Consider the following 25,838-nt stretch of genomic DNA (forward strand, 5'->3'; position numbering starts at 1 on the left):
TAAGTAGTGACCTCCCAATCTTCTCCAGCTGGCGGTCAAGGTTGCCGACTATTTATAATATAGAATCCTCAATACATAAGTTAAGAGTACGAAGGAAAAAAGAGCTGGGGCAGAGAATCTGGGCTCCTATTGCAGGATTGATAAATCAATAACGACCAGGTAAAACGTATCTGAAATACACAGTTTCTCTATGTATTGAAGGGGAAAGTTTGCAAGGGTGCAGCAGGCCAAGACAGGCAGGGACAACGTAACTCTGTTCTTATCCTGCGATGCCTACCTTCTGACTATATTAATAAGTGAATCAGTGAATTGGTATCAGACTACTCTATTTATTGCACAGGCACTTTCTTCTCTGTAAGTTATAATGGATGGGGAGATATGAGCTTCTATTCCTTGTGCATACTGAATGAATTGTATGGTTTTAATTGACAATCTTGCATTTTATCTCTTTCTGCTTTCTCTACTGTTTCTTAATGTCTAATTTATTTTGTGAAGAATTGCCATGACATGTCTTAAGTAATTTTTTTTGCAATGGGAAAAAAAATCAATAAAAATATTTAAAAAAAAATAAAAAGGAATAGAAAATGTTTTTTCCCTCAACCATTGCCTCAGCTAATTGCTATGTCCTCAGCATGGCATGAGTTATGAAAAAAGTCAGTGTTTGGTAATACAAAATACATAGATTCGGAAAGAACCAAGAGCAAAGGTTGTCGAATTAAGATGAAATCAGGTAAAACCTGAATGAAAGTGGCAGTAGACACCTAAAAATAGACCATGGGGCAAGATCACAACATGTTTTATTGATTCTGTTATATGGCATTGGTGGCAAGAAGGCAGTGCTTGATACAAGCAATGTTAATCACCAAATTAAAAAAGCAGATCTGTGAAGGTGCTGATGAATGCCTAGCATATTTGTGGGTACCTGATGTGTTAAATCTAGTTGAGATGGTGATGTGATGTGGTGTTTTTCTGCTCCTGTGTATCTGTGCTGCATTATTGCATTGCTTTATTGTTATGTTGTACTGTGGTCGTTGTGTTTTGCTCTGTTATGTTGTGTTGTACCCCGTTATGTTGATGTTGTGTTCTTAATTGTGTTTTGTTTTATGTTACTGTATTGCTTCATGTTCTGCTCATAACCTACTATAGATCAGCAAACACAGCTACATTTTTAGTCAAAAGCAACACATGCCTGTATTGTTTCAGTGATAAACAACCATTTAACATTGTCGAAGCTGATAAAATACCACTGCTTCACTTATTCAGCTACTAAAGACAGCCCAAAACTGTGGCAGAGGCAAGGCCCTAGATTCATAATTCAAGTGTTCACTTTGTGTGATGTTGCATTGGTTCTTGACGTTGTAATGTACTCAGTGAGTAATAATTATTGCCAATTTAGGTTTAGAAAAATGTACACTTATTTTTAATCAACTTGTTTTATTTTTTCTTCGTTTTCTGAATTCTTTGTTTTCTTAGCATATCCTTGCTTCCGCCACCCTCTCACCCACCTGCGAAAACTGTGGTGATGTGCTGTCTTTCCTATAATTTCTGCAGCATTTACATATATATGTTAATGATGTAACAATTTCCTGTCATCACATAAGAGAAGATGGGATGGATTGCCCCTTTTTGGGCATTGTCAAGACTGGTTTGGAAATGATTAGCCCCTCTCTGTCAAGTGTTTCATCCATTGCTTTTTGCATTTGTCAAAGGAAAACACTTTGTAAGTGATTGTGGACCCAATTTGGTATGAAATCTACCTATTGTTCAATCTTTCTCGCCACGGTACCCAGGATTAAGAAGACCAGGTGTGGAGGCCGCTCCTTCTCCTATAACGCATCCATACTATGGAACTCCCTTCCCCTTCCTCTTCGTTCTGAGTCCAACCTTCTGCGGCTCAATAAGCAACTAAAAACCCTGCTTTTCAATAGATCAGTATAAACCCTTAAGCCCACTACCTACATGCTTGGTCTGTAGCGCTAGGACGCCTTAGGGTTCAATAAATGGTCTTTTCATTTCATTTCATTTTCAGCATCTTTGTTGTTTAGATTATGTGTACAGCCAAATACATGTAATTCTTATTTTAGGTTTTAAACACTCCAGATTTTGGCTGTGCTCCTCCGACTTTTGGTTCCACACGAACACATTGCAGCAAATAAAAATGTTCTTAGCTGTGTATCTGTAGTTTTCACCTCAGGGGCACTGAACAGAAATTATCTTAAGGCTTCAAGTGTAAACTGTACCCTTCAGCTTGTCACTGAGCTTACAAGTGCTTGCCAACTTTATCTGAACTTCACATTTCTTTTATCAATTTTTACTTTCCTGTAAACTTTTCAATAGCACTGTTATTTTTCATTTGAACTGCTAGGGTTTGTGTCAAATCAATCTCTTTCTTTCTAACAGGAATCCATTAGCCATTGCCTGACACCGCACCCAAGGTTGTCATTCCATTGTCACACTTATAGATCTTGTTTTTCAGGCTGCTCACCCTTTTTTTCTAATACCCGCCTCTCTGTTTGAAATGTGAATAGAGGTCAGCATTGCTAGCTCAATTTTTCTCTTAAGCCTGGGTTAGGGTGACTTTGCTGTATTCTGATCATTGCAAACGGCAAGTCAAATGTAAGCAATGTCATGTTATGATTTTTATATTGTGTTGTTATGCTCTGTTGTATTATTCTATCAGGTTTGTATGGACTGGAACAGTCTTGCTCTAACCCCACTTAAGATTCGAAGAGCCACCTAATTTGATAGTCGCCGCATGACAATGACCAGAGAGTGAGGGTTGGTAAATAGAACTCTTCAAGTGAATGCCTCTAGAAAAAAATAAAGAAACAAGTTACAGCTGGTTTGTGTGATGCTCTAAAATCCAGAACCACAGGGGTACTGCTCTTCTACTTCCTATGGATGACCATAGAGATACAAGACCAAAGATTGCTGGAAGGTCAAGGACTATCCATGCTTCTTCACTGTGACATTGAATAGCTCTTGTATTATTGAGAGCTGCTTTTGTGTCCTTATGAGGCATAAAACAGGCAAAATCAACAAATGAGACACTAACAGAAGCATCGATTGTAAGAAGACTGAAACTAAGAAAATATTAGAAAATCTGGTTTAGCACCAGTCAATGAAATCTCATCCCTTTACTGATATTTGTAAGCTGCTATCTTTAACCCAACTTATGCTTTTATTATTTCTAATCAAGAAGAAAAATTATTATGATAGATAAATATTTTCCACTGTGTTAAATCTGTATTTCTTTCTTTGTCTTCTAGCTCTACATGAATTTCCCAGTGACATATTCTCAAATGAAGATAGAAGGCATGGAGCAATCGTCCTTCACGTCTTCTGTGTAAGTAAAACAACACATTTTGTCATATTTATTTTATAGAGTTCAAGATTCTGACCACATAGAATGTTTGCAGTTTTAAATTAAATATCTGCAGTTATCGATTCCTTAACACAAAAGTTCAAAATTTGAAACACTCTGAAGTCACTATATGCTGAATACTCAGATTCCACCAGCGTGATGATTGTTTCGAGAAAAAACCTAAATGGTTGATCTTACAAAAACATGTAAATGTCTCTTATTGAGGTCTTCATAATGTAAATGCCTCCTATTGGGTTAATCCTTTATCTTAGTTGACTAACTGAGACATTTATTTTCCTCTACACATTACCAACCATGATAGAGTTACCACAAAGCTTTTCATAACGTTGGTACTGGAGGAACTATGAGTTAATTAAGTAGCTGCCAATTTTCAAGCGGCGCCCATCACATTTTTTTTGTTTTTCTAAAACGAAAGTGGGAGTTTGTTTTTAAAAAACAAACAAATAATGACCTTGACACCCTGGAAGTTTATGTTCATTTTCTCTTCAGGGCCACCAATCTTTTCCATGTGGTCCAGAATAGAAAAAAAGTATATCTGAATATCTGCTCTAAATAGGGTGGGTGGCCTGATTTACTTATACCAATAGTGAGTGACTTGGGGATGTCAATTTTTCTGCCGGATGAGCCAGCAGGACCTTCGCAGGTTGAAACGCGATTGTTTGCCTGTTTCAAAACTCTAAATAACCTCAACAGTTCTTGCTCTTTCTTGTGAAAGTACTAAGTAATTTGTCTTAACAACAGAGGACAGTGTTTGTTTCATCACTGATCAGCTATTTACAGACTTCTTTTATTTTGCAGATCACAATGCACATGAAAATATTTTGTCGCAGGGGGTTTTGGAACAACACATAAGTACATTTCTCAGATAACTGAAAGGTCAGGTGGGATAAAAAAATGTGGTAAAACTGCACCTGTAGAAATACTCCTACAAATAGTTGCAGATTTTTATTTTATTCCTATTGGCAGTAGTATGCCTAGAAAACTACATCACTAGCCATTTTCAGGTATACTACTGGCAATGTCATCTGACAATTTTTGACATTGCTATTTCCCCAGCACCACGTTATACACAAAGTACCTCCATGTGGTGAAGCTGCTTGCCAGGCAAAGCCACAAAATCTAGGTTGTTCACCTTCCCATCCTGAAACTGTATTTACTTCAACTCTTTGCTAGAGCAAATCCTCAACACTTTCCAAGGAGGGACTGACTTGTAGAATGCTCACATTCCCATGCTTTTAGGTAATAACAAACTCAAGCTAATCCACGCCTTGATTTACTCAACACCCATGCCTTGCATATTGTTTACCTTTAAGTAATTGTATGCACCCCTTGTATACACTTACACAGCACTAAATGCATTTATAAATGCTAGGTATCCTTTTGCAGATATCTATCAGCTGTAAATAGAGCCATTTTTAGCAGTAAGCTTAGTTTTATGGACAAGAAAGGCTTTGTAAATCAGTCTCTCATCATACAGGAACGCAGATATATAGATGACTACATTTTCTACAGTTGGATGTGGGTCCACAAGTGGCACAACTCAGTCTGAAAAATGTTCTTCTGATAGAGGAGCAGGGGATTTCTGCAAAGTATGTGTGGGCCAGGTTGTCAACTCATCATTTCGTAGGACACAGATTAAATTTTCTCAGTTTCAAATTGGAGTATAATTCTGATGCATGGTTATGCCACTAATGATGGTTAGCATTACTCTTAATTCTTATTGCATTGCTATCCTCAGTAAAGCCAGGTGTGCACCCCAGTATTTGTGAGCTTGTTTGTATTATACTAAGATATTTTGTCACAATTAACCCTACTTAGTATTATGAAATTCAAGTGAGAGGATGCTGACTTTCTTGTCCTAGACTGATGGTGGGATTGACAGCATCTAGCAAATAAGAAGCACTTTGTTATGGGAACGACATAGAGATATACCATCCAAAGCATAGAATCCAATTTAACTTAAATTCGAAATGTCCATGTGTTACATTAAGATCTGTCAGTCATGGCTGAATTATGTTTACCTGGGTACATATGAAGAGGCTCATGTGGTGTGGATAAACATTTCTAATGTTTGTGATGTCACAGTCACATCTATACTCATCTCTTTGATGGGAAACATGGTCTAGTATCAATGAACATGCCACATTGCCATATGCAAACTGCTGCCCTACGTTCACTTCTTGAAATCACTGTCCAAAACATCAAATATAGGTGACAAAGGAATTACGTAAAAAGGGGGCGTTCAAACAGGTACATTTACTCATGAGTAAATCTACATGTTTAATTATCTTCTAACACTTTTTAGTAACTTTACTGCTTTTGACTATTAACCATTTATGAGTGTAAATATATTCAGAAGCGCAGACTTTCATGTCTCTATTAGCTGAATTCAGGAGGTGGAACCTAATATACGAGTATAAAGTTACTACTTGTAATTTTCACATATAGGCAGAGGTCTCCACTTCTAGGGCAGAGAACTACCTATGGTAAATTATAGGAAAAAGTTAAAAGTCTATTAAACTTAAAAATAATTAGTAAAACTATTTGAATGTTAAATAATAATGTAAATTATTCTACAATATTTGTTTTAAATGCAGAATCAAATAGAAAAATGGTACAGAATTAACATAATTTTAATTAAGTATTTAATTATTTTTAATATACTGAATTGAATGAAAATTATTTTTCTTAAGATTTAAGTTGAAACAAAATGCCACCTAAATAATACAATTTATATTTATTTACTATGTAGTAAAACATAAGTATATAATTAATTTAGCATAATGGAATAATGTTTCAAAAAAATAAAGTTATATTAATATTAACATTAAAAACAAATATTAGCATATTTTATAATAAACAAATATTTGAGTTTTATTTATATATTTTTTTATATTAGGCTAAATGTATCTATATGTTTAAAAAGTTAAAATAAGTTAATGTTTGCATTAGTTCCTATGAGCTTCTATCTTATGTACATGCCTTAAAATATTTTCCATGGCAATGAGTTGCAGTACCAGTGGTTGGTCATGTGTGGTGTTGGATTGGCTCCAGGTCAGACTGGAGTACATTTACTACTGTTGTGGGTCCTTTTGCCTATTGTAGCTTCCAAAGTGCAGTTTGTTTATAGCAATGGGTTAAGTCTTTTTTGGGTGGTTGCAAGTGCCACCCGAAACCCCTCCCTAGCCCTACCTCGTCACACCTTACTCTTGCCTTAACCCCTCGCACTTAGTCATAAATAGTCCCCATTTTCCAGTCCCTTCCCTAGTTATCTCACATTTACTACTAAAAAATGTATACCTACGTGTGCAGAAGTGTGCAACTCTGTATGTAGCTTAGTGAGTAGCATTTTGTATTACGTTACTCATACTATTGTAGTACTAGTCAGTCAGTCAAAAAGCTTTATTTCGATAAAAAGTTATCATAAAAGCATATACATACAAACATATAAAAACAGACAATTCATCGAGAGAGCAGTATTTACAAAAGGTCACAGTGGTTGTAGAAATGCTCTCAGTCTAATGGCTTAGTGACTAATTAGGTAGATTCAATATAAAAATGTTAAGATTTGTTAAAAAGAGTTAAAAAGAAATTTAAAAAGTACTATGTACAAAATCATCTACTAGGGCTAGTGAGTTTGCTTCTAATGATCCAAGACCAGCCCAAAAATTTGGCCACAGCACAAACTAGCACGAAACTTGTGTCAGATCGGAGGATGCGTAAAGCAACACGATAGTTTGAGATGCCCAGGAGGCGGCAGGCAGGGCCTAACCATCTTCTTCTCGGGTGTCTGTACGCTGGGCATTCGAACATAATATGGGCTATGCTTTCGACCTTCTCTACACAAGTCAAACAGGTATCCGGTGTCTGGTAGGGAGGCTTCCATTTGCTGGTAAACTCTCGAGTTGGAAGAGTCTCGAGTCTGAATTGAAGATACAGTGATCTGTCCCTTGGTTTTTGAATGAACTCAAGGTAAGGCTCGAAGCTAATAAGCTGTTTATACATGTAAAAAGCTTCAGTTAACCTGCCTGCCTTGGGATTGCTGAGGTCCTGATTGTCAATCCAGGCCCAATATGCTCTTTTAAGATCCGCCTTACTCACGGGAGCTCCATGCTCCCAGGCGTCATTTAAACCAAGCTGCTTAAGGGATTTTTTGATGTTACGGAGCCAGCTTATTTTGTGGGAGCCTGCAGTGTTCATGATTTCTCTCAGGCCCTCAGTGTATTTTTCTAACTCCGGGGTGCGCCATAGGCGGGACCAAAATAACAAAGGACGCACCCTTGCAATATCTTTAATCGAACGCCTACCCAAATCACTGAAGAGTGGTTTCAGAGGGGTACCCCTGGGCATTAAGACTAGGTCTCTCTATTAAACGTACTACAAAATGCAATTAGTGACTAGGCCCAATATTTTCTACGTGGCTTGTCTTTACCTTGTTTCATGTCTTTACAATTAGATTATAGCCAGGGCTGATAATGGCAGGGGCCACTTCATTGCCGTCAATGTAGCTCTCACAATTCCGGTGTTCTAATAATTAAAATGGCATTTAAGACCCAAAGGTAATTCCTATGTTTATGAATTGGTCCTAAGTAATAGAAAACTGAGGAGTTGCCATGAAAATAATCAACTAGTGTTTCTATTTTGGGTCCATTTGAATAGTTTACGGCCAGTGGCTAGTAGCCCTATGGTGTCACTGCACACTGGCACCATCTTAATGGCTAAAACATTCCTTATGAGTCCACCAGCTATCACCTTCATATTCCCCATTGTACACCTGATGGTGTTAAACAGATTAAATTGATGATTCTATCTCAAGCAGTACATATTTACAATGGGAAATATTTTGAAAGCAACATGGTCATTGTGTAATCTTAAATGACTGCCAAAAATAAATGTACTTTTTCCCCTAACTAAGATGGATGACAGACAATGTTCATGCATATCTACTACTAATATAGTGTACTTCCCGGTCGAGATGTATACAAGGCTATGCACACTGCCACCAGTATAACACAAGAATATTTGCATATGATGCTTTAGAGTCTAAGTGGAAAGCTGCAACACCTGTTGCATTTACAAGCTGCACCTTACGCCTAATTTCTTACAAATGTGGGGAATTAGCCATGTGTGAGTGCCCAGCATGGATCCTCTGTCCTACAGTACAGAAAAGAACAAGCCATGTGCTATGAGCCCAAAAGTCTGACCAAGTGTTCTGACCCTGCATATTACCAGCAGGGTCAAAGTACTTTTACCACTCAAGGTCCAGTAAGTCCTAGAAAGCATTACCACAGTTACAAGCCACATCAGAAGAGCAACACAGCTGATCATCAATTATTCATGTAAAGCTTTTCCCACAAAGGCACACAAAAGCAACGTACATCAGGAAATAATAAAGGACCTACAACTAGAGAACAACACTGTAGAAAGTACTGGAATACCTAGCCTTCTATCCGGAATAGAGAAAGAGGACACCTGGTTTTCTGCAAAATCAAATGAGGAGGCATAGGTGGCATTTTTACAAGTTATGCATTATGCCAAGTTGTGTTTAATATACAGCTGCCTAAGAAGAAATGTCACCTTTGTAGTAGATTCCCTTTTATTTTGCAGTTAAATTAAGCTCTCTTTCTTATCTCTGAATAAAATGGCTTAAATGCTCTGCCTGACCTCAGTATACCCAAAAATATGCATACATGGCGATGTGACGCTTTTCATTTTCCCTATATTAATATAGTCCTATTACCTCAGTGCCCCCATGCTCAACCCATTCACTCAAAGCGACATATAATATTCTCAATCTGCTTTCCACCATCTTTGACCCGCCACTCCTTATAGTAAGTGGCTTGATAGTTAATACCTCCATGAACCCCTTGCTGCCTTATGAGCGCTAAAGGGAGATATACAGCCAACCTGTTCGTATCTTTTTTCTCTCATACTTTCATGGAGGCTGATCTTCTGTCAGAACTGCTTGCCCTTTGACCTCCTGTTCCTGTTTCACTTTGTCGTATAACATCTCATGACTTTGGATTAACATAGGTACTTCTGCAACTCACACTTGATGTCTTTTTTTATTCCTATACAAAGCTTTGAGTCCTTTTTCTGTTTCATGAAATGTGTGTACATTCGCCTGAAATGGATGGCTGTTGACTCATATACATTGTTCAGTGTATTGTCTTGACTAAAGAATAAATAATGCTTTAAAACATTTGTCAAATTGGATCCTGTTTTGAATTGGTTTTCTAAGCCACTGTTTTGGTAGAATCAGAAGTCCACAAGCAGTAATTTCCCCTTATCCTGGGGTGGAATATGTCTCCATAGAGCATTTTCATGTCTTTCTTCACTCAGGTTCTAATCATTGGATTGAAATAAGGGAACAGTGTTCAGAAGTGAGAGAGTAAGATCAAACTGTCTATTTGCAAGACCAACAGTTACTCTGGTAGATAGAACCATATGTTTCACATGGTAAGCTGTGCTCATCTTACTATTGCTAAGGACGGCAAATACATAGAGAAGACACCTGAGAATAAAATAACCATTTGTCAATCAGATTGTGTGATTATGTGTACAATCATGCAATCTGATTGACGCATGATTCTTTTATTCTCAGGTGTCTCTTCTGTATCTTTTTCATCCTGATGATGACCCTACTCTAAATGATTGTGTTTTTGGGTCGAAACATCGGCATACAATGAACACAGTGGACTGTTTTTAAATTGATCTAGGATCTGAACACTCTCAATGGGAGTGTCTGCTTTTCCATCTCAAGGTCCTTTTCAGTCACTTGCAAATACTTGCATAATGTGAAGCACTTCTTCACAAATCTTTCTCTCTATCACTTTCACTGCACCATCACACTCTTAGAAGCATCTTAACTTTAAAATTGATTCATGAAACAGAGTTCTTGTTTGAAACAATACAATCGCATTGTGAAATAACAATAATATTGTATATCTCCTTCTAAACCTTACTAGTTAAGGTTTTTTGTAAAATACTGCAGTGAAAGTCAAGGATTTTTGGATGGAAAAATGGTTCACTGTAGTTCATTTAGCAAGAATGCAGAAAGTTCAAAATGTCCATTTTATTATAGGTGCTTCCATATTATGGCCTACTCTAACCATTGAAATTGCATGTGATGATCAGTTACATTGCAGTAATAAGAGTGTTTGGCAAACCTATCCTTTCATTGTTATTTCATTGTTTATATTATAATATCATGGCCTTGGGCTTGGAGCAAAATTACCATAACAAATTGCCAATGTCACAAAAAACGATGTCCGATATTTGAGCTAAATTTAGACAGTTATTATAATTTGAGTTCAGGCAATATTGACACTAGTGTCTCCAGACAGGGTTCTGTCAATGGAGCTAACACTGGCTGTTTTGACTATATGTTTTAGAAGCTTTCTCGATCACAAAATCCTGCTACGCATTCTTTACTCCAGCTGAGGTATTGGTCCCTCGCCCAATTGCACAGTCTTCCCATGAAAAAAACAGTCCAACTTATATTGTTATCTACTAAAAATCAACACTGCAGTCATCTGGAGCTGTTCAAATTAGATCATAGTTTTAACTTTTAACTCTATCGGGTTTGGATGGGGATTCATTTCGGCTTAAGGGCCACATGCTTGGATAGAATTGCAATTCAAATTCATCTATGATTGCCTGGAGTTTAGAAAGAAATAAAGACCCTTCTGTTTGGTTCACTGTAAAACTGAATCTTTGTTTTGACTTCATATCCAATGTTGCATTATCTGCTATCTTGTGGCATGCGACTGCTGAGGTTAAATTGAACACTGTACAAAAAAGATAGCAAAACAAAAAATAACATGAGAATAGCACATGTGAGAGACAGTTCTATTTCACCTTTTTCAAATAATTTATGCCCAGATGGAAAACCCATTTCAGCGTTTAATGCATGCCTTTCTACATCTCTCTATGAGTGACATTTTGATCCAAGGATCTAGGGCATGGCCATTGTAGGAAATGATGATCTTTCTTTTATAGTTGCCCCCACTTTTTGCCTGGTGTCAGTATGTTTTGACTGTAGGTTGTTGTGATCCTGCTAACCAGGACCCCAGCATCTGTGCTCTCTCTCCCAAAATGGGTTTGGTAAGTACTCTGGTACCTCCACAATTGGCTACAGGTGAACCAGAGACAGACTTTGGAAAGGTAACTTTTTGAGCGGGGGTCACCTGGTCCCTGTATTCAGCCTGCACTCCATGGGTCAGCCTAAACTTGTGACTTTCCAGCGGTCCACCACAACCAAATGACAACGCAAGTGGAGCTTTGTGCTATTAGCTAATACCTACCTAAAACCTTGCAATTGAATAGCTCTGGTTCTATCAATTGGATTTTTGTTGTTCTGGTATCATTTTATTTATTACCATTTACTCTATTTTTGTAAGTATGGGAATTTTCTTGTATTGTGTTTTCATTTTATTTCTGTGTGTGTAAAGTACTTTACATATTGCCTCCATATTAAGCCTGACGCCTTTTGTGTCAAGCACTGGTTAATTTAGTGACTTTTGTAGTTCACCCTGAGAAGAATTGGGGTTGTTGCCTGAGTGGGGTTTCCACCTGTAGCAAACAATAACCCAATTTCATACATGTATGGATTAGCATTTATGTAGAGCAAAACTCCCTGAGGACAATGGAATACAACACATAAACGAGGGATTGAGAAGCAATTGTGCACATCAGATAGTGGTTTACTTATTTGCAGCAAACAATTTATTACATGTTACACAATTACATTGCCTACAGATAAAGCATGAAGAAGTGGAAAACTAAATGATTTGCCAATAATTACAGTTTTTGGGATTTTACAACTGAATATTAACCCCCAGAATATTGTGGTACATGAATATTGAAGACCAAATATTAAGAGAAAAATTATTAATAGCTCAGTGCATATAGTAAAGATGTACTATTCCTAAATCGACATCTAAGCACCATGAAGATATATATATACCACTCAGGTACATATATGTGGAGTTAGGAATAGAGAAAGCAGAATAACATACCAGTCTACATTTCTTTTCGGTATTTTGCCCTCAATATTATGTCCCATTGATAATCTTGGGTCAATATACATCTCCTTTTGGTCAATTGTTCAAGTCAGTATAAGAACATAGGGAGCCATGTTTAAAGGTTGGCAATGCATCCACTAGACCCCCATCTCCTTCTCAGTATTTTCAAAGGTCTACCAATCCATGAGACTGCAAACTAGACAGACATATGGCACTCACGTCCCCTCTCCCTACCGCCGGCGTAGAATCAGGCTGCCGAGCCCCCCCACACACAGCTTTGAGCCTTAGTGCAAGGGTGTGTGTATGAGTCTAGCCTAGATTTTGTTAATTGAAAAGTACCCTTCCAGTAGAAAATACTATGCTTAAACTAAATTTAAAACATTTGCCACGTTAGATTTGCGCTGTGCAGGACAGCACACATGCAAACATTAGGAGAAATGAAAGCATGTCCCTTTTGTAATGCCTGCTTCAAAGCGGCATTGTTTATTGGTGTTAAACCCTGTCCAGTAATGTTAGTAGACAGAGTTGTGTGTCAAAAAGCATGGTTGGTTGCATGGTAAAGCCCATGTACCACCGATGTAACACCCCATTGAAGCAAAGCGCTTAGCACTACTATTGAGCAATATTACAGGAAGAAGTCTTGCATTGGAATGTAAATATCCCCCCCCAAAAAAAATTCACAGCACAAAATGTTTGTAAATCTGGACCTAGGTCTTCATTCCTAGCAAGAGCAGTGTCCCACAATACGCCTTTAACCAAGGGTTGAACCATCCAGACGCCAAAGCCTGCAGCAGCAGCCAAACCCTTCAGCAGCACTCCCAAAAAAGTAAAGGTTGCACAACCAATAAGATTAAGAACAGGGGTAGGTACTCCTTACCCCGAATAACTGAGGTTTCAAGTTTAAAAGGAAAACATTTGGGAGTTGTTGCCATTGAGAGCTCCTGAACATTTCACCTTGTGGATGCCATGTTCCACTGCATGATATATAACGACAGATGGGTGTCTGGAATCTCAGACCCACAGTTCACTGTTCAGTTAAGTTTGCTGAAATAAAAGATCATATAAAGATTGAAAAAGAATCAGCAAGAGTACATGATTAAATGTGGGTGTTGTGTAATTAGAGAGCTGATTATGTTTTGAAAAGACGCAGCTATTTTAGTCAATGTACAATTAAATCAATCAATCAATCAACACTTTATTCGATTTTGTAATAAAATCATAAAAGTACAATAAAGAACTATTGAACGAGTGTCTGAGAAAAGAAATTTGTGATGGAAAAGACAGGGAAGATATTTATCTTCCTTAGATAAATACCTTATCTAGTATATTGCTTGCACTCAGGTTTGCCAGACACTTACCCCAAAGTTTTATATTCATGCATACTTTAAATGATTAAACAGAGTTCAACTGTCTTGTCCACGTTTTTAATGATTTAATGCATGAATGAGTGCTCTGCTTGGTTAGATTTATACAATAAATTTTTATGTGTTGTGTGATATATCGAATAATATCGAAATTGTGATGAATCATGGATTCTATGTAATAAACATTTTGTAATAAAGATGAATGGATATTGATGTGGGAGAATAATGAATTAACTGAGATATGTGTAAATTGTTGTTTCTGCTTGAAAATTATATTCTTGACATGAGTGAGTTAATGGTGAAATACTTGCAAGTTCATCTGTATTTGACATATGACAGGTTAAGGTAATTGTGGAGTTGGAAAACAGCTAAAAAATGCTTGGAATTTGGAAGACATTTTCAGTAGTGGCTGCCAGCTATGTGGAGTGGTGGGGTGGGCAAACGGCTGCTGAAAATACATCACAAAAAAAGGGAAAATAGGCCACTTACTTGGCTGCACTCCTCACTCCAGACCTCATCTTCTTCTTTCCTGCAACACGGGCCAAACCAATTCTCTGAACCAATCCTGTTGCTGCTCTCATGCTGTGAGAGCCTTGCCATAATTGGATGGAGTGGTCGGACTGGATGCTCCTACAGGCACTGTAATCCTGTGCTTGGTCTCCACCCAGTTGTCTTAAGACAGCTGTGTGGAAAGATTGAAAGTATACATGTCACTTTGGCAGCCCAAGACAGCTGGCTAAAGTGACATGCACACTTTGGAACATACAGCCAGCCTCTGCCCCTGTCCTCTGCTGCCAGTCGGATGTCTCTGTAGTAACAACCAGGCTTTGGACTCCTAGTCAGCAAGGCTGAGCCACAGGTAGAACAATGAACAACAAAAATGCCAATGCTGATCTCTCTTTTATATCTTATTTGAAATGCATCACCAATAGACAAAGCAAAGTGACCAATAAAGTTTTTCCTTTTTCAATTAATGAATATATCGACGTTTAGTTAAACAGCAAGAAATCAATTAATAACCAAATCATAAATCCTTAAACTCTATTTACATATCACATAGCTCCCTCATTTCATTAATACAAAATTCTTTCATACTCTCACTCACACGTTGAAACACATTCCATAATTCAATTCAATTCACACTCAATATTCAGAATTAAACACATATCATCTAACAGCCACACAACCAATCATTCATGCACACTCTCCTTACATACTGAAGTTCTAATTTTACATTAATTTTAAAAGACAGTACTTGAAGACAACAAGACCTAAGGTGAATACATTTTGGAAGAATAATCAACGGTTCCAAAAATTTAAACAAATACAAAACACTCAAAAGGTCAGAAAACCAGCAGGCCGTATGTCTCTGGGCAGGCTGGCTGCTGCAGTGTGCACAACAGTCAAAAATAAAATGGCAATGAAGTCTTTTCCTTGTCATTTTATTTTTTCCTGCGCAGCATGCAGCGGGCGGGGGGGGGGGGGCGATGCAAACCTACGCAAGTGATGAAACCGCTGCTGGAAATAGTGAGAGAAAAATTAATAACTAGCAAGTGAGTATTATAGGATGCAAATATGAGGGGACTAAGGAGTCATCAATAGGAACATGTGGTTCCACAACACAATAATGTTGGAAATTAGCCATGCTACATCCAGAATTAGCCATTCTTCATGCACTTAGAAAAACAGCTCAGTTAGAAGTGTATTTTAAGAATGCAGTCTTATTTAAAAAATGAATATCTGAAACATTCCTTGATGTACCTAGATTCCTTAGACATTCATATGTACCCACCTCAGGAGTAACAATAACATCAAATAATGCTGACTTTTCAGTCCTTCAAATAGCATTGTAAATTATACAGTAGAGATATGACTCTCCACCCCCTCACTATCCCCCAAAAATACAAATATTTTTGCCGAGGCAAACACTTTATACATGGGTCTGTAATACATTGCCAAATACAAAGATGGATAAGTCTTTCATACAATTATATGCAAATAATTTGAAAGAATTACATGAGTGAGCCCTGACGCTAAGGACATAATGCTGTGTCATATATTCCTCTTACTTAGTTACTGTTTGCTTCCTATAAAGAACATTCCTTTTCACCCTAATTGTACCTTATCAATGTTTGATATGGTGCTATGTCACAAACAAGAGTTCAAACACATCCGTTTAAGTATTCAAACAGATCTGCTGTCAGCACATATACCCCTTTTGCATACAAAAGCCAGGTGTTGACAATCACTTTCAGCATCATGGGAGCTCTCAGTGAGAAGACATACCAACGTGAGCAAACACAATTTGTAGATACAGCTGTAACAAAAGCACACACTGTTTGCACATACATGTGTGTATGCGTGTAGAGTTGTGTTTTAATAAGGCCTTGGTCTATTTGATTATAGGAGCACATTAGAGCTCCCAGCGAGAAGACATGCAAACGTGAGCAAATACACACAATATACAGATACAGCTATAATAAACACACACACAACTTGCACATAGATGTGTGTGTGCGTGTAGGATTGTTTTCATAAGAACTTGGTCTATTTGATTATCCTTATAATTGTAATTGCAGTGCCTATGTATTTAGAAACAATTCTACAATATATCACTTAACAAAAAAGCAAGTTTACTCACATCTTTGCCCATGCTAAGAAGACTTTGAGTATCTCTTTGGTAAATGTCCTCTCTAGTATTGTGAGGATGTAATCAGCATTTTCCATGTCCCCTGGGAATCCTAATGTGGTTTGAATATTGTTTGATTTAAAGAGGGTGAGATTGAAATCTCAAGCTAGGTAATAGCTTGGTATTCCTTCTCATCACTGTCATGAATATAGCACTAAAAATAAGGAGATATAGAACCTCTGCTGAAATATGGACACCTGAGAGGCAATTACTTTGTTCATATTAGAAAGGGACTAAGTTAACACAGACCTTCGATCAGATACAGCAGGGAGAAGACTAGTAGCATGTAACCCCATAACCAATAAAATAAGATGGGGTTTCACATTGTGAACACTCTAACAAATATTACAGGAAGAGAGTTCACATTACACTGAATGCCAAAAACCATACACAGTGGCTTTACATTTAGAACTCCCTGATAAGTGCAATAGGAGGTCTTTTTATATTGTGAACTCTGATAAATACAATAGGACAGGGTTTTACGTTGTGAACTGTCTGACAGGTGCAGTGGGAGGGGTTTTAAATGATCAACTCCTTGTCAAACACAATCAGAAGAGGCTTTGATTTGATGAATACAATAGAAATGGGTTTTACATTGTCATATGTCTGACAGATGATATAGGAAAGGGATTAGTACATTACTTTCGTTTTAGATGTGGACACAGTACAATGTTGATGTCTCCAGAAGGAGAGTTAATGTTCATGGTAAGGTATACTTTGGGCTTGCCTAAACATGAGGTGTGTCTCCCTAGTCTGGGAGAACACAATTATGTTTATGTTCATGATAAAGTCGATAGGCATACTTTATTGAGTTCTAAGGTAGTGACAATAACCAGAGGGCCTCCCACTTTACATTGTGAATGATTTAACCACATCTGTTGGCTTGCCCTTTTTGAAGTGAAAAGCCTCGTGTTTTCAATAGACCATATAGGACGATTGCTACATTTTAGGGCTAGGACCTGCTGGTGTGCAAATTGTCACTTGGTATCACACAGAGAACTGGAATAGAATGCATTTACAGGGTTGGTTGCTCCTGTGAAATTTATTTAGGGTACATGATTAGCACCCTGATAAATCAGCAACCCGCTTTAGAAGGGGTACTAATTTGTAACTTCCCCAGAAATTTTGTACTTTTTTGTCAAGTTGATTATACTGTTTAATAGTGGGCGCATTAAAGGACTATTCCATTCCAGAAAAAACAATATACATTGTTGTATAGAATGTTAATGCTGTGTGATGCTATGATTTTAGGGGGATATTTAGAACAAAATGTCGGAGCATGGTGTTCTGCCAAAGTTGGTAATGCGGCTCTCTGACATTTAACAAAAATGCATGGATGCGCCGTATTTACAAAAATACGGCATACCTCTGTGTTTCCCTTAGCTCTGGAGCTAATAAAGCTTAAGCTGCCTAGCGCCGGCACAGGCACCCTTGCACCATGTTGCAAGGGTGCCTATGCTGCAGGGGTGATTGTTTATGTGCAGGAAGGGAGACCTTCCTGCACATAAACAATCTTAAAAGGTGATTTGCTTTGTTTATGTGTGCCGCATGCAGCACACATGGAAAGAGCAAATCAAAAGGAGAAATTAATCATTTCTCCTCGGATCACCAGTCTAATACCAGGTATTTCCTGGTCTTAGTTTTCGGCGCTGCCCCAGCCTTGTAAATATGGGGCAGCATCAAAAAGCAATGGGTGTTGCAGCGGAACGTCCATTGTACGCCCCTTTCACGCTAAGTGCAGAGTGAAAAGGGGCCTTATTTACAAGGCGCCATTAAGCCGCATTAAGTGGCTTAATGCCACTTTGTAAAGAAGGTGAAGGGGATATCGCCAGTAGAACATCGCTCAAAGTGAAATTCTGGTGGATATATCCCCTTGTAAATAGGCCCCTTAGTTTCTAGTATTGAGCATCTCTCTGAGTCAGCCTTTGACTGGTCTCTGCCCTGTTACCCTTACAGATAAGAATTAAAAGGGGCACTTGTTTCCAAGTTTGAGAGTCTGTGCGGCAGAGGCCCCAGGACACCAGAGTTGACAGACCTGCATTGACAATATTGGAGCTACTAACTGCTGTCTACCCTGGCACATCTTGTAGCAGATTTCTCAAATTGAACAGGAATGGCTTTTACATTGTGAACTCTATGACAAATATCATCAGAAGTGGCTTGACATTGTGAACTTGCAGATAAATACAATACGAACTAGTATTACACTAGTATTACATTGTGAACTCAGACAAAATCAACAGAACGTCGTCTTACATGGTGAACTCTCCAGCAAATACTATTGAAAGGGATTTTACATTGTAAACTTCAGGACAAACATGAAAGGAAGGGGTTTTACTTTTTTAACTATCTAACAAATACAATAAGAAGGGGATTTACATGTGAACTCTTGTGAAAAATTCAATAAACAAGGCTTAAATACATATGAACCTATTCTTGGTGTGGCACCAGAAATTGCTTGATATCGCCAAAATGAAACTTAAGGTTCATGTCTGTGTATACTTTGAGTCTTATGAAAATGTTTGATGAGGCTTCTAAGCATAGACCCAATGGTAATGTTTTTTCATTTTCATATTAAAGTCAAAAGGTTTGCTTTCCTTGTTAAATGAGGTGGCAAATGCAGTGGCGCTCTCATTTTATATGAGAACAACTTGAAAAAGCCTTTAGGTATAATCTTTTCGATTGTGAAAAACTTCATGTTGTCGAATCTGTCCATATAGGTGCATTGCTGGTTGTTTGATAAAAAGTATGCAAATTGACACATGGTCCCACGATAACAGGAGCAAACTATATTTACAGGGTTAGTTGCCCAGTGTGATGTTTCTTTAGGGTATATCATTTGCACCCTGACTATTCTGTGAGGCCACTAGTGGGGGATTCTCAGTTTGGTTTTACATTGTAAACCCTTTGACAAATGCAATAGGAAGGGGATTTAAATTGTGAATACTGTGACAAATGAAAAGGGAAACTATTTTAGGTTGAGAACTCCGTGATGACTACACCATAGAGAGGAGCTTTATATTGTTTAACACTAATGTATCTTCTGCCACAAGTCTCTAGTTGTTTGATGTTAGTGAAGCCTTGATTTCATTGTGTATATTAGTAATTCTCTGTTTACCATTTAGTTGTGTGTGAATTAACGCTCTTTTTACTTACAAAAGTAACAACAATAGACATTGATTTATTAAGAGTCATTGTGCACTTTGTTGAGCTCTTGAACATTTATTTAAACTTTTTTTTTTAACTTTAATTGGCTCTTTTGGCATAGCTTTTTTATCCTCTGTTAATATTCAATTCCTGATACAACAAAGTTGTACTAAATCTGACTTTCCCTTTAAACGTTCGGACTGTCTTGCTTGAAGTGTATGTTTGATGACCTATAACCTTTTGAATTTGACTGCAGATAAAACCAAGATGTTGGTACTAGGGGATCATGCTGAGACCTAGACCTCCATTTGGTAATCACTCGTTTTTAGTACACCCCTAGCCCTTATTACTATGACCAGAAATGTTAGAGTACAATGCTGATATTACCTTCTGCCTGCATGTTAACAAGATCACTTATACATATTACCCCCTTTAAATGATATTCAGGAAAATAACTCCCAGCATCTGAGCTGAAGGGAGAAGATTGGAGATTCTGGCAGTTAGCTCATCTTGTTTGATTTATGGGCACGCAGTCTTGCTTGACTTAATTAAATATCTTATCTGCTGCCTTAAAATGCCCTGTCTGCACTTCCTCCACAGGTTACCAGTGAACAAACTGATCCTGGTTGAAACACTTTTCATGGTACATGGGCATCTGTCCTAAGTCTCTCAGTTCTTGGACCTTACGTACACTCTTAGATGTTCTGTTCCTCACCCCATGCACACTGGATTGTGCAATTGTTCCATTGCACCAGGTAGACAGAGGCTCTGTCATGCTTTTCACTCCCTTTCCAGTACACTAGAGGTAAAAATACTATGCATATGTGATTGTAGGGTGAGTGGTGTGCCTATGAGAGGGCAGGGTGAAGGAGATTTAAAGCTATGCTTATTGACATTGCCAATGGTTGTTCTTGGTGCATTCTGCGAGCATTACAGCCTCCAATGCCCCCTTTCTGCTGCCCACACTGTCATTTTGTGGCGCATATGCAATGGGAAACACTTAGGGTTTACAATACGGCAAGCTAAGTTGTAATCAAAAGTAACATTTTACTGCTGCTGTGGTCTTGGAAATAATATCTTCCTTGCTCATCTCTAAATATATCATTTTTAAGTTGTTTCCTTACCTGTACATCATTACAAATTATATATGCTACTACATCCTGGGTCTCCTAGTTCAATAACTGTGGTTTATGCTACCTGGTGTCAGAACCATCTAGTTTTTAATCAAAACGTGTCAAGTTGCAGAGAAGATGTGTCACAGTAATGATCCCTTCAATCACAAAGGTGTGCACACTTTCGACTTCCCTTTTTAGGTCTCAGCTTAGATGGATGCACACTTTCCTGTTCACCTTTTAGGTCACAGCTGCCATTGGTCAAAGCTACTAAACTGATAAACTGCAATTCAAATCGGAGAACTGACCAGGCTGCACAAATGCTCAAGTGAGAAGAAAGATATCACATGCACATTACTCGAAATATTTATCTACCAGTCATGTATAACTCTGAATTAAATACATTTGTGAAGCATTTTTTATTCCCTCACCTCGGTGGTCCTTCCATTAACTGGCAGGATAACCCAAGACTAAGAATGGGAGAGGCACGGTGGCTCAGATTAATAAAGTGACAATAAAGGTAACTTCATTCTCATAAGCCACAATAGTGATTCCAGCCTATTGTGGTTCTGACCTTATGGATTCTGTGCAGCGCCACATTGCCCCAGTGTCTCAACTTTATGGATGTGCTAAATCCTTTCTGCCTGCTGTGCAAAAAAAAGTGATGATAGAGGAAGGGCCATTCTATTGGAGATACTGATTTCAAATGATGTAATAGCCATTAATTCCAGGGAAGAAAAGGATTTCTTTCACAAAGCAATGTATTTTTTTTTCACAGCATGCACAACATGTCTGTGTTTACTTAATCTGATGCTGTTGAATAATTTCATGCTTAAAGTTCAAAATGCTGAGTATTACTGCCTGGGTTTATGTAATGTCATGATAATACCTCCAGAATAGAGATTTGTGTATTGTGGCTTACCCAAGTGACTCTGCACACCATTTTGTCTGTGCTATCCATGACTAATGCTGCAGAGACCACCCTTGATCCCATGTCCTTCATGTCTATTATGTCTGTTGCAGACAGCAAAGTGTTGTTGGTAGACATGGGCTGCTGTGAAGTTTTATTGTTGAGAAAGATGTGACAGGAAAGAAGGTAGTCCAGAAAGATTTTCCAGTTTATTTCTTATAGAGAAACTCTTGCCACCTTATCATGATCTTCCTGCTCCCCAGCTACTGGCCATCTATTTCGCAATTCAAACCGCAACATTCCTTGTCAGAATCCCATGGGAAATAAAGTAAGGATTCAGCGGCAAGAAGAGAACCCAAGCTGCATCATGAGACCACACATTCTTCCCCCACCAATAAAAATAAAGAATAAAATGAAATGAGACATCCAATACACAAACAAGTGGGAAAGAAACTGCAAGCAAATATGAGGACCACATTTAGATAGAGGATAAAAAACAAGGAAAATTAACGTACATTTAAAAAAAAAAACATAATGGAGTCAAGATAGAAACACTCATTACAATATAATTGTTTCTTATCGACCACTATTTTTCTAAAATTCCAGATGCGTTTATCCTCTAACCTAACGTCCTCTGACTACTTTGACCACTCTGAGTGAATTGCTATACTAAATAGAATAGGACTGAAAGTGTTTCTAGGAACTCTCACTTCTACCTTTACTATTTTAACTGACTTGTGTATATCATTATAAACTTTCAGTTTCACCTGTTGCTTTAGTTCCTTCATCCCATATAAACTCTGTAGATTTTCAAATTCTACAGACTCACTTGACTGACCCCAAGCCCAAGGGAGCAAATCATGCTACATGGTCTTCTCCTCCTAAACATCTCAATAGCTGTGACACATTTGTTAGAATGCAGGGTAAACCTAAATTAATCTACTTGTTTGAGCATTACCTCCTTCTAATTTTCCAGCTAACCTTATCTAACTGAATATCTTGCATGTATGTAACTTCAAAATGATGATCTTGAAACCCCCAAATCCACGTGCACCTGCACAAGGAACCACATTCCAGTCAATTTTTAGCAAAATATTTGTGAAGTGGCTAGTGATCCAACTGAACTTCAAATATAGCACACCACATAAACTGTTTACTTTTTTATCACCCAATATACAGCCAAAGCTTCCTTTTTTACAGCAAAATGCCTACTAAATGCTCCTCTCAATGCTGTAAATGCAAAATCATGAGCAGTATCAAATCCATCCTGTTTCAAAACTGCTCAAAGTCCCTTATCAGTAGCATCAGTGACTTCAAAACAGGGTAAACCTGGGGAAAAAAACCATAAACACTGAGCAGTAGAAAGACTCTTCTATATATCCAAAAATTCATCTAAACATTCTTCATCACATGGAAATGCTACTCCTTTCCCCAACCGTCTGTGAATGGCACTCGATCTACTGGCAAGATTAGGAACAAATCTTGAATGAAATTTAGTCACACTTAAGAAGTTTTGCACATTCTCTTGTGTAAGGATTAGGCAAATCGACAATGGCCGCCACTAACACTTCTTTCGCCTGCACTAAATCTGCTACAACTGCATGACTGAATACACCACTCAGACCTACAAATTTGCATTTGATTGCTTTGAGTGTCATACCTCTAATTTAAAAAAATTCTTAATTCTTCTTTGACCTTTCTTACATGTTTTTCTAGCATATCACTAAAAATTAAAAGATCAGTTTGGAAAACTTGACACCAGACAAATTTCCCAAGAGGTCCGTCAGTAGTCTTTGAAATACTGATCCTATTAAGCCTTACACAACCAAAAGGCATACTAAAAGATGTCAGTATTTTTTAATCATCACTCAAATGAACCTGAGGGTAAGCTGAGGTCTAAAGTGGTTGCACCTTCCAACATGCTCTCCAGCTCAGTAATATTAGGCACAGGGAATTTGTCTTCCACTACCTCCTCATTCAGCTGACCAGGGTCAATGTTTAACCTGATCTTACCACTTCCTTGGGTTGCCACAAACAAAGGTTGCCAACCATTCACATCCTTCATCAGTTTCAATAATTCCCTCCACACTCAAGTGATTTAACTCTTTATTCACAGCATCCTGTAGACGGGAAAGTACGCTTCTTACTTTTACAGGTAACAGGTATTGCACCCTCTTTCAAGCAAAGATGGTACACATAACCTTGAACGAATGCCATTTCTCCAGAGAATACCTCAGGAAACTCTTTGACTAAAGACCTGGGAAAATTGTAAATTCTATGTACCATCCTTTCTGAATTAGAATTTGGGCCTAGGGAAATTCTAAATGTTTTTCATGTGGCCCTCTCAAAACAATATCTCTATTTACTGCCACACACATTTTACCATTAGTAATATTGCCTCTAAATATAATTTTGGCATCGAAATAACCAATTAACTCAATTATTCTGCTACCATAATTGTAAAATGTGACATCTGGTTTCAACAAATTAACATTTTCTTTGTAGCGTCGTGCATTGTCTGTGTCTACTGCTAGAGACAGCCGAGCACCTGAATCCATCAGCATAGAACCTGCAATTATATTTAGAAACCTAATGTTTGATGGATGTTCTCAACATTGCTTGATTACATAGTTAACATTATTGGTTACTTGAAGTATTGCAACTTCTTTATCTGAAGAAATTTCAAACAGTTTTTACTTAGTACACTTCTGCAAAGCTCACCAAAGTGTCCTATTTTACCACAACATTTACAAAAGTCATTATGGGCTGGTCATTCAATGAAGTTGGCCATGTGCCCTGCATTGCCCCAACAATAACATACTCTTTTAAATTGTGAAGTACTAATTACTTTTATTTGAGAGTTTTGGATTTGGTACTAATGGCTTGAATATTAGATGACAAATCTTTATTCTTAAGTAGTTCCACCACACAAGCCAGGGAATGTTCTACACTTAATGCTATGTGAAGGACCTCATTTAATTTGGAATTGTCCTCAAGCCCAAGTTCTCCTTTAATTTGATCTCTTTGACATTTTAATATGAATTAATTTCTTATACTTTTTTTTTATATTTCCAAAGTTACAGGTAGAGGCTAATTTGTGCAAAGCTGTTACATAGTGTCTTCATCCCCTTGTTTTCTCATACCAAAATTATATTGCTCAGGTATTGTGGAAATCTTGGGGAAGAAATGATTACCTAGTTTTTTTTATAGCACTGTTGAAATCATTTTGTCTTGGAGTTACATTCTCAGCATCTTCATTTGACAAATTTGGTACATTTTCAAAATACTCGTCTCCTGCATCTAAACATACTGTAACACTGAGGCTTTTTTCAGGTGTTAAATTTCAACCACATGCTTTCAAATAATTAATAAAACTAAGCCTTAGAAGGCCCTGAAGTGAAGAAACGGCTTCATCCAGGATGTCACCAGGTGGAAGTTGCTGATTGTTACTGTGAAAGAAGGAGAAGAAGCTTATTTCCTCTGTACCATTTCAATTGCAAAGCTTTATGAGACCTAACAGGGCATGCAGACGAACATGGTGTGACTCCTCAGTAAACCTCAGCTGTAGAATGAGTGTGATTGTAGTGCTGGTGGTGAATAAGAAATTGGAATGCTGTGTGCTGCTGAGGAATTAAATGCAAGAGAACACTTGCTATAGCAGAGAACACGCTATTGTGCTTAATAGGCTGATCGTTACTGTAGAGACACCACTTAATACTGAACAGCGAGATGAGTGTGTCTGAATGTCCATTGCTTAACAGAAGTTGCTTAAATCAAGTGTTAATGAAAATCTGTAACTTTTGGTAAAGAAAATCATCTGTTCAGCTGTAGTGATAGCATTATGTGGCACTGCCAGTAGTTTTTGGTGGGGAAAATTGTCTGAGTACGAACAAAGCAGCATGTAGTTGAGCAAACACAGTACAGAGCAAAATTAATTTTATAGTTAGAAATCCCAGTGAGATACATAGAATGCAGGAGCGTGAGAGGCGAATAAAGTGTGTATAGGACTGGGAGAGCCAAGCTGATTACAGTACTTTTAGATGTTTGAGTTTCTCCAAGTGGGTTGTCCACTTGTCACCAATGTGAGATTATAATGTTATAAAAGATGACATAGAAAATAAGGTAGTCCATATATATTCTGCATTTCTTTTCTTCTCAAGAAACTCCAGCCATCTCATCGTTATTTGCCAGTTACCCAGCAACAG

General features: G+C 37.8%; 1 protein-coding gene across 1 annotated transcript in view; it reads left to right on the forward strand.

Annotated features, from left to right (window-relative positions):
• Positions 1 to 25,838, forward strand: part of SLC24A3 (solute carrier family 24 member 3) — a 1,192,172-nt gene that overhangs the window by 559,687 nt on the left and 606,647 nt on the right. Inside the window, exon 3 of the mRNA XM_085611775.1 lies at positions 3,270 to 3,346. Within this exon, the coding sequence (XP_085467901.1) occupies positions 3,270 to 3,346 (77 nt within the window). The remainder of the gene's footprint in view (positions 1 to 3,269; positions 3,347 to 25,838) is intronic.

This window comes from Triturus cristatus, chromosome 6 (genome assembly GCF_964204655.1).
Source record: "Triturus cristatus chromosome 6, aTriCri1.1, whole genome shotgun sequence".
NCBI classification, from domain to species: domain Eukaryota; kingdom Metazoa; phylum Chordata; class Amphibia; order Caudata; family Salamandridae; genus Triturus; species Triturus cristatus.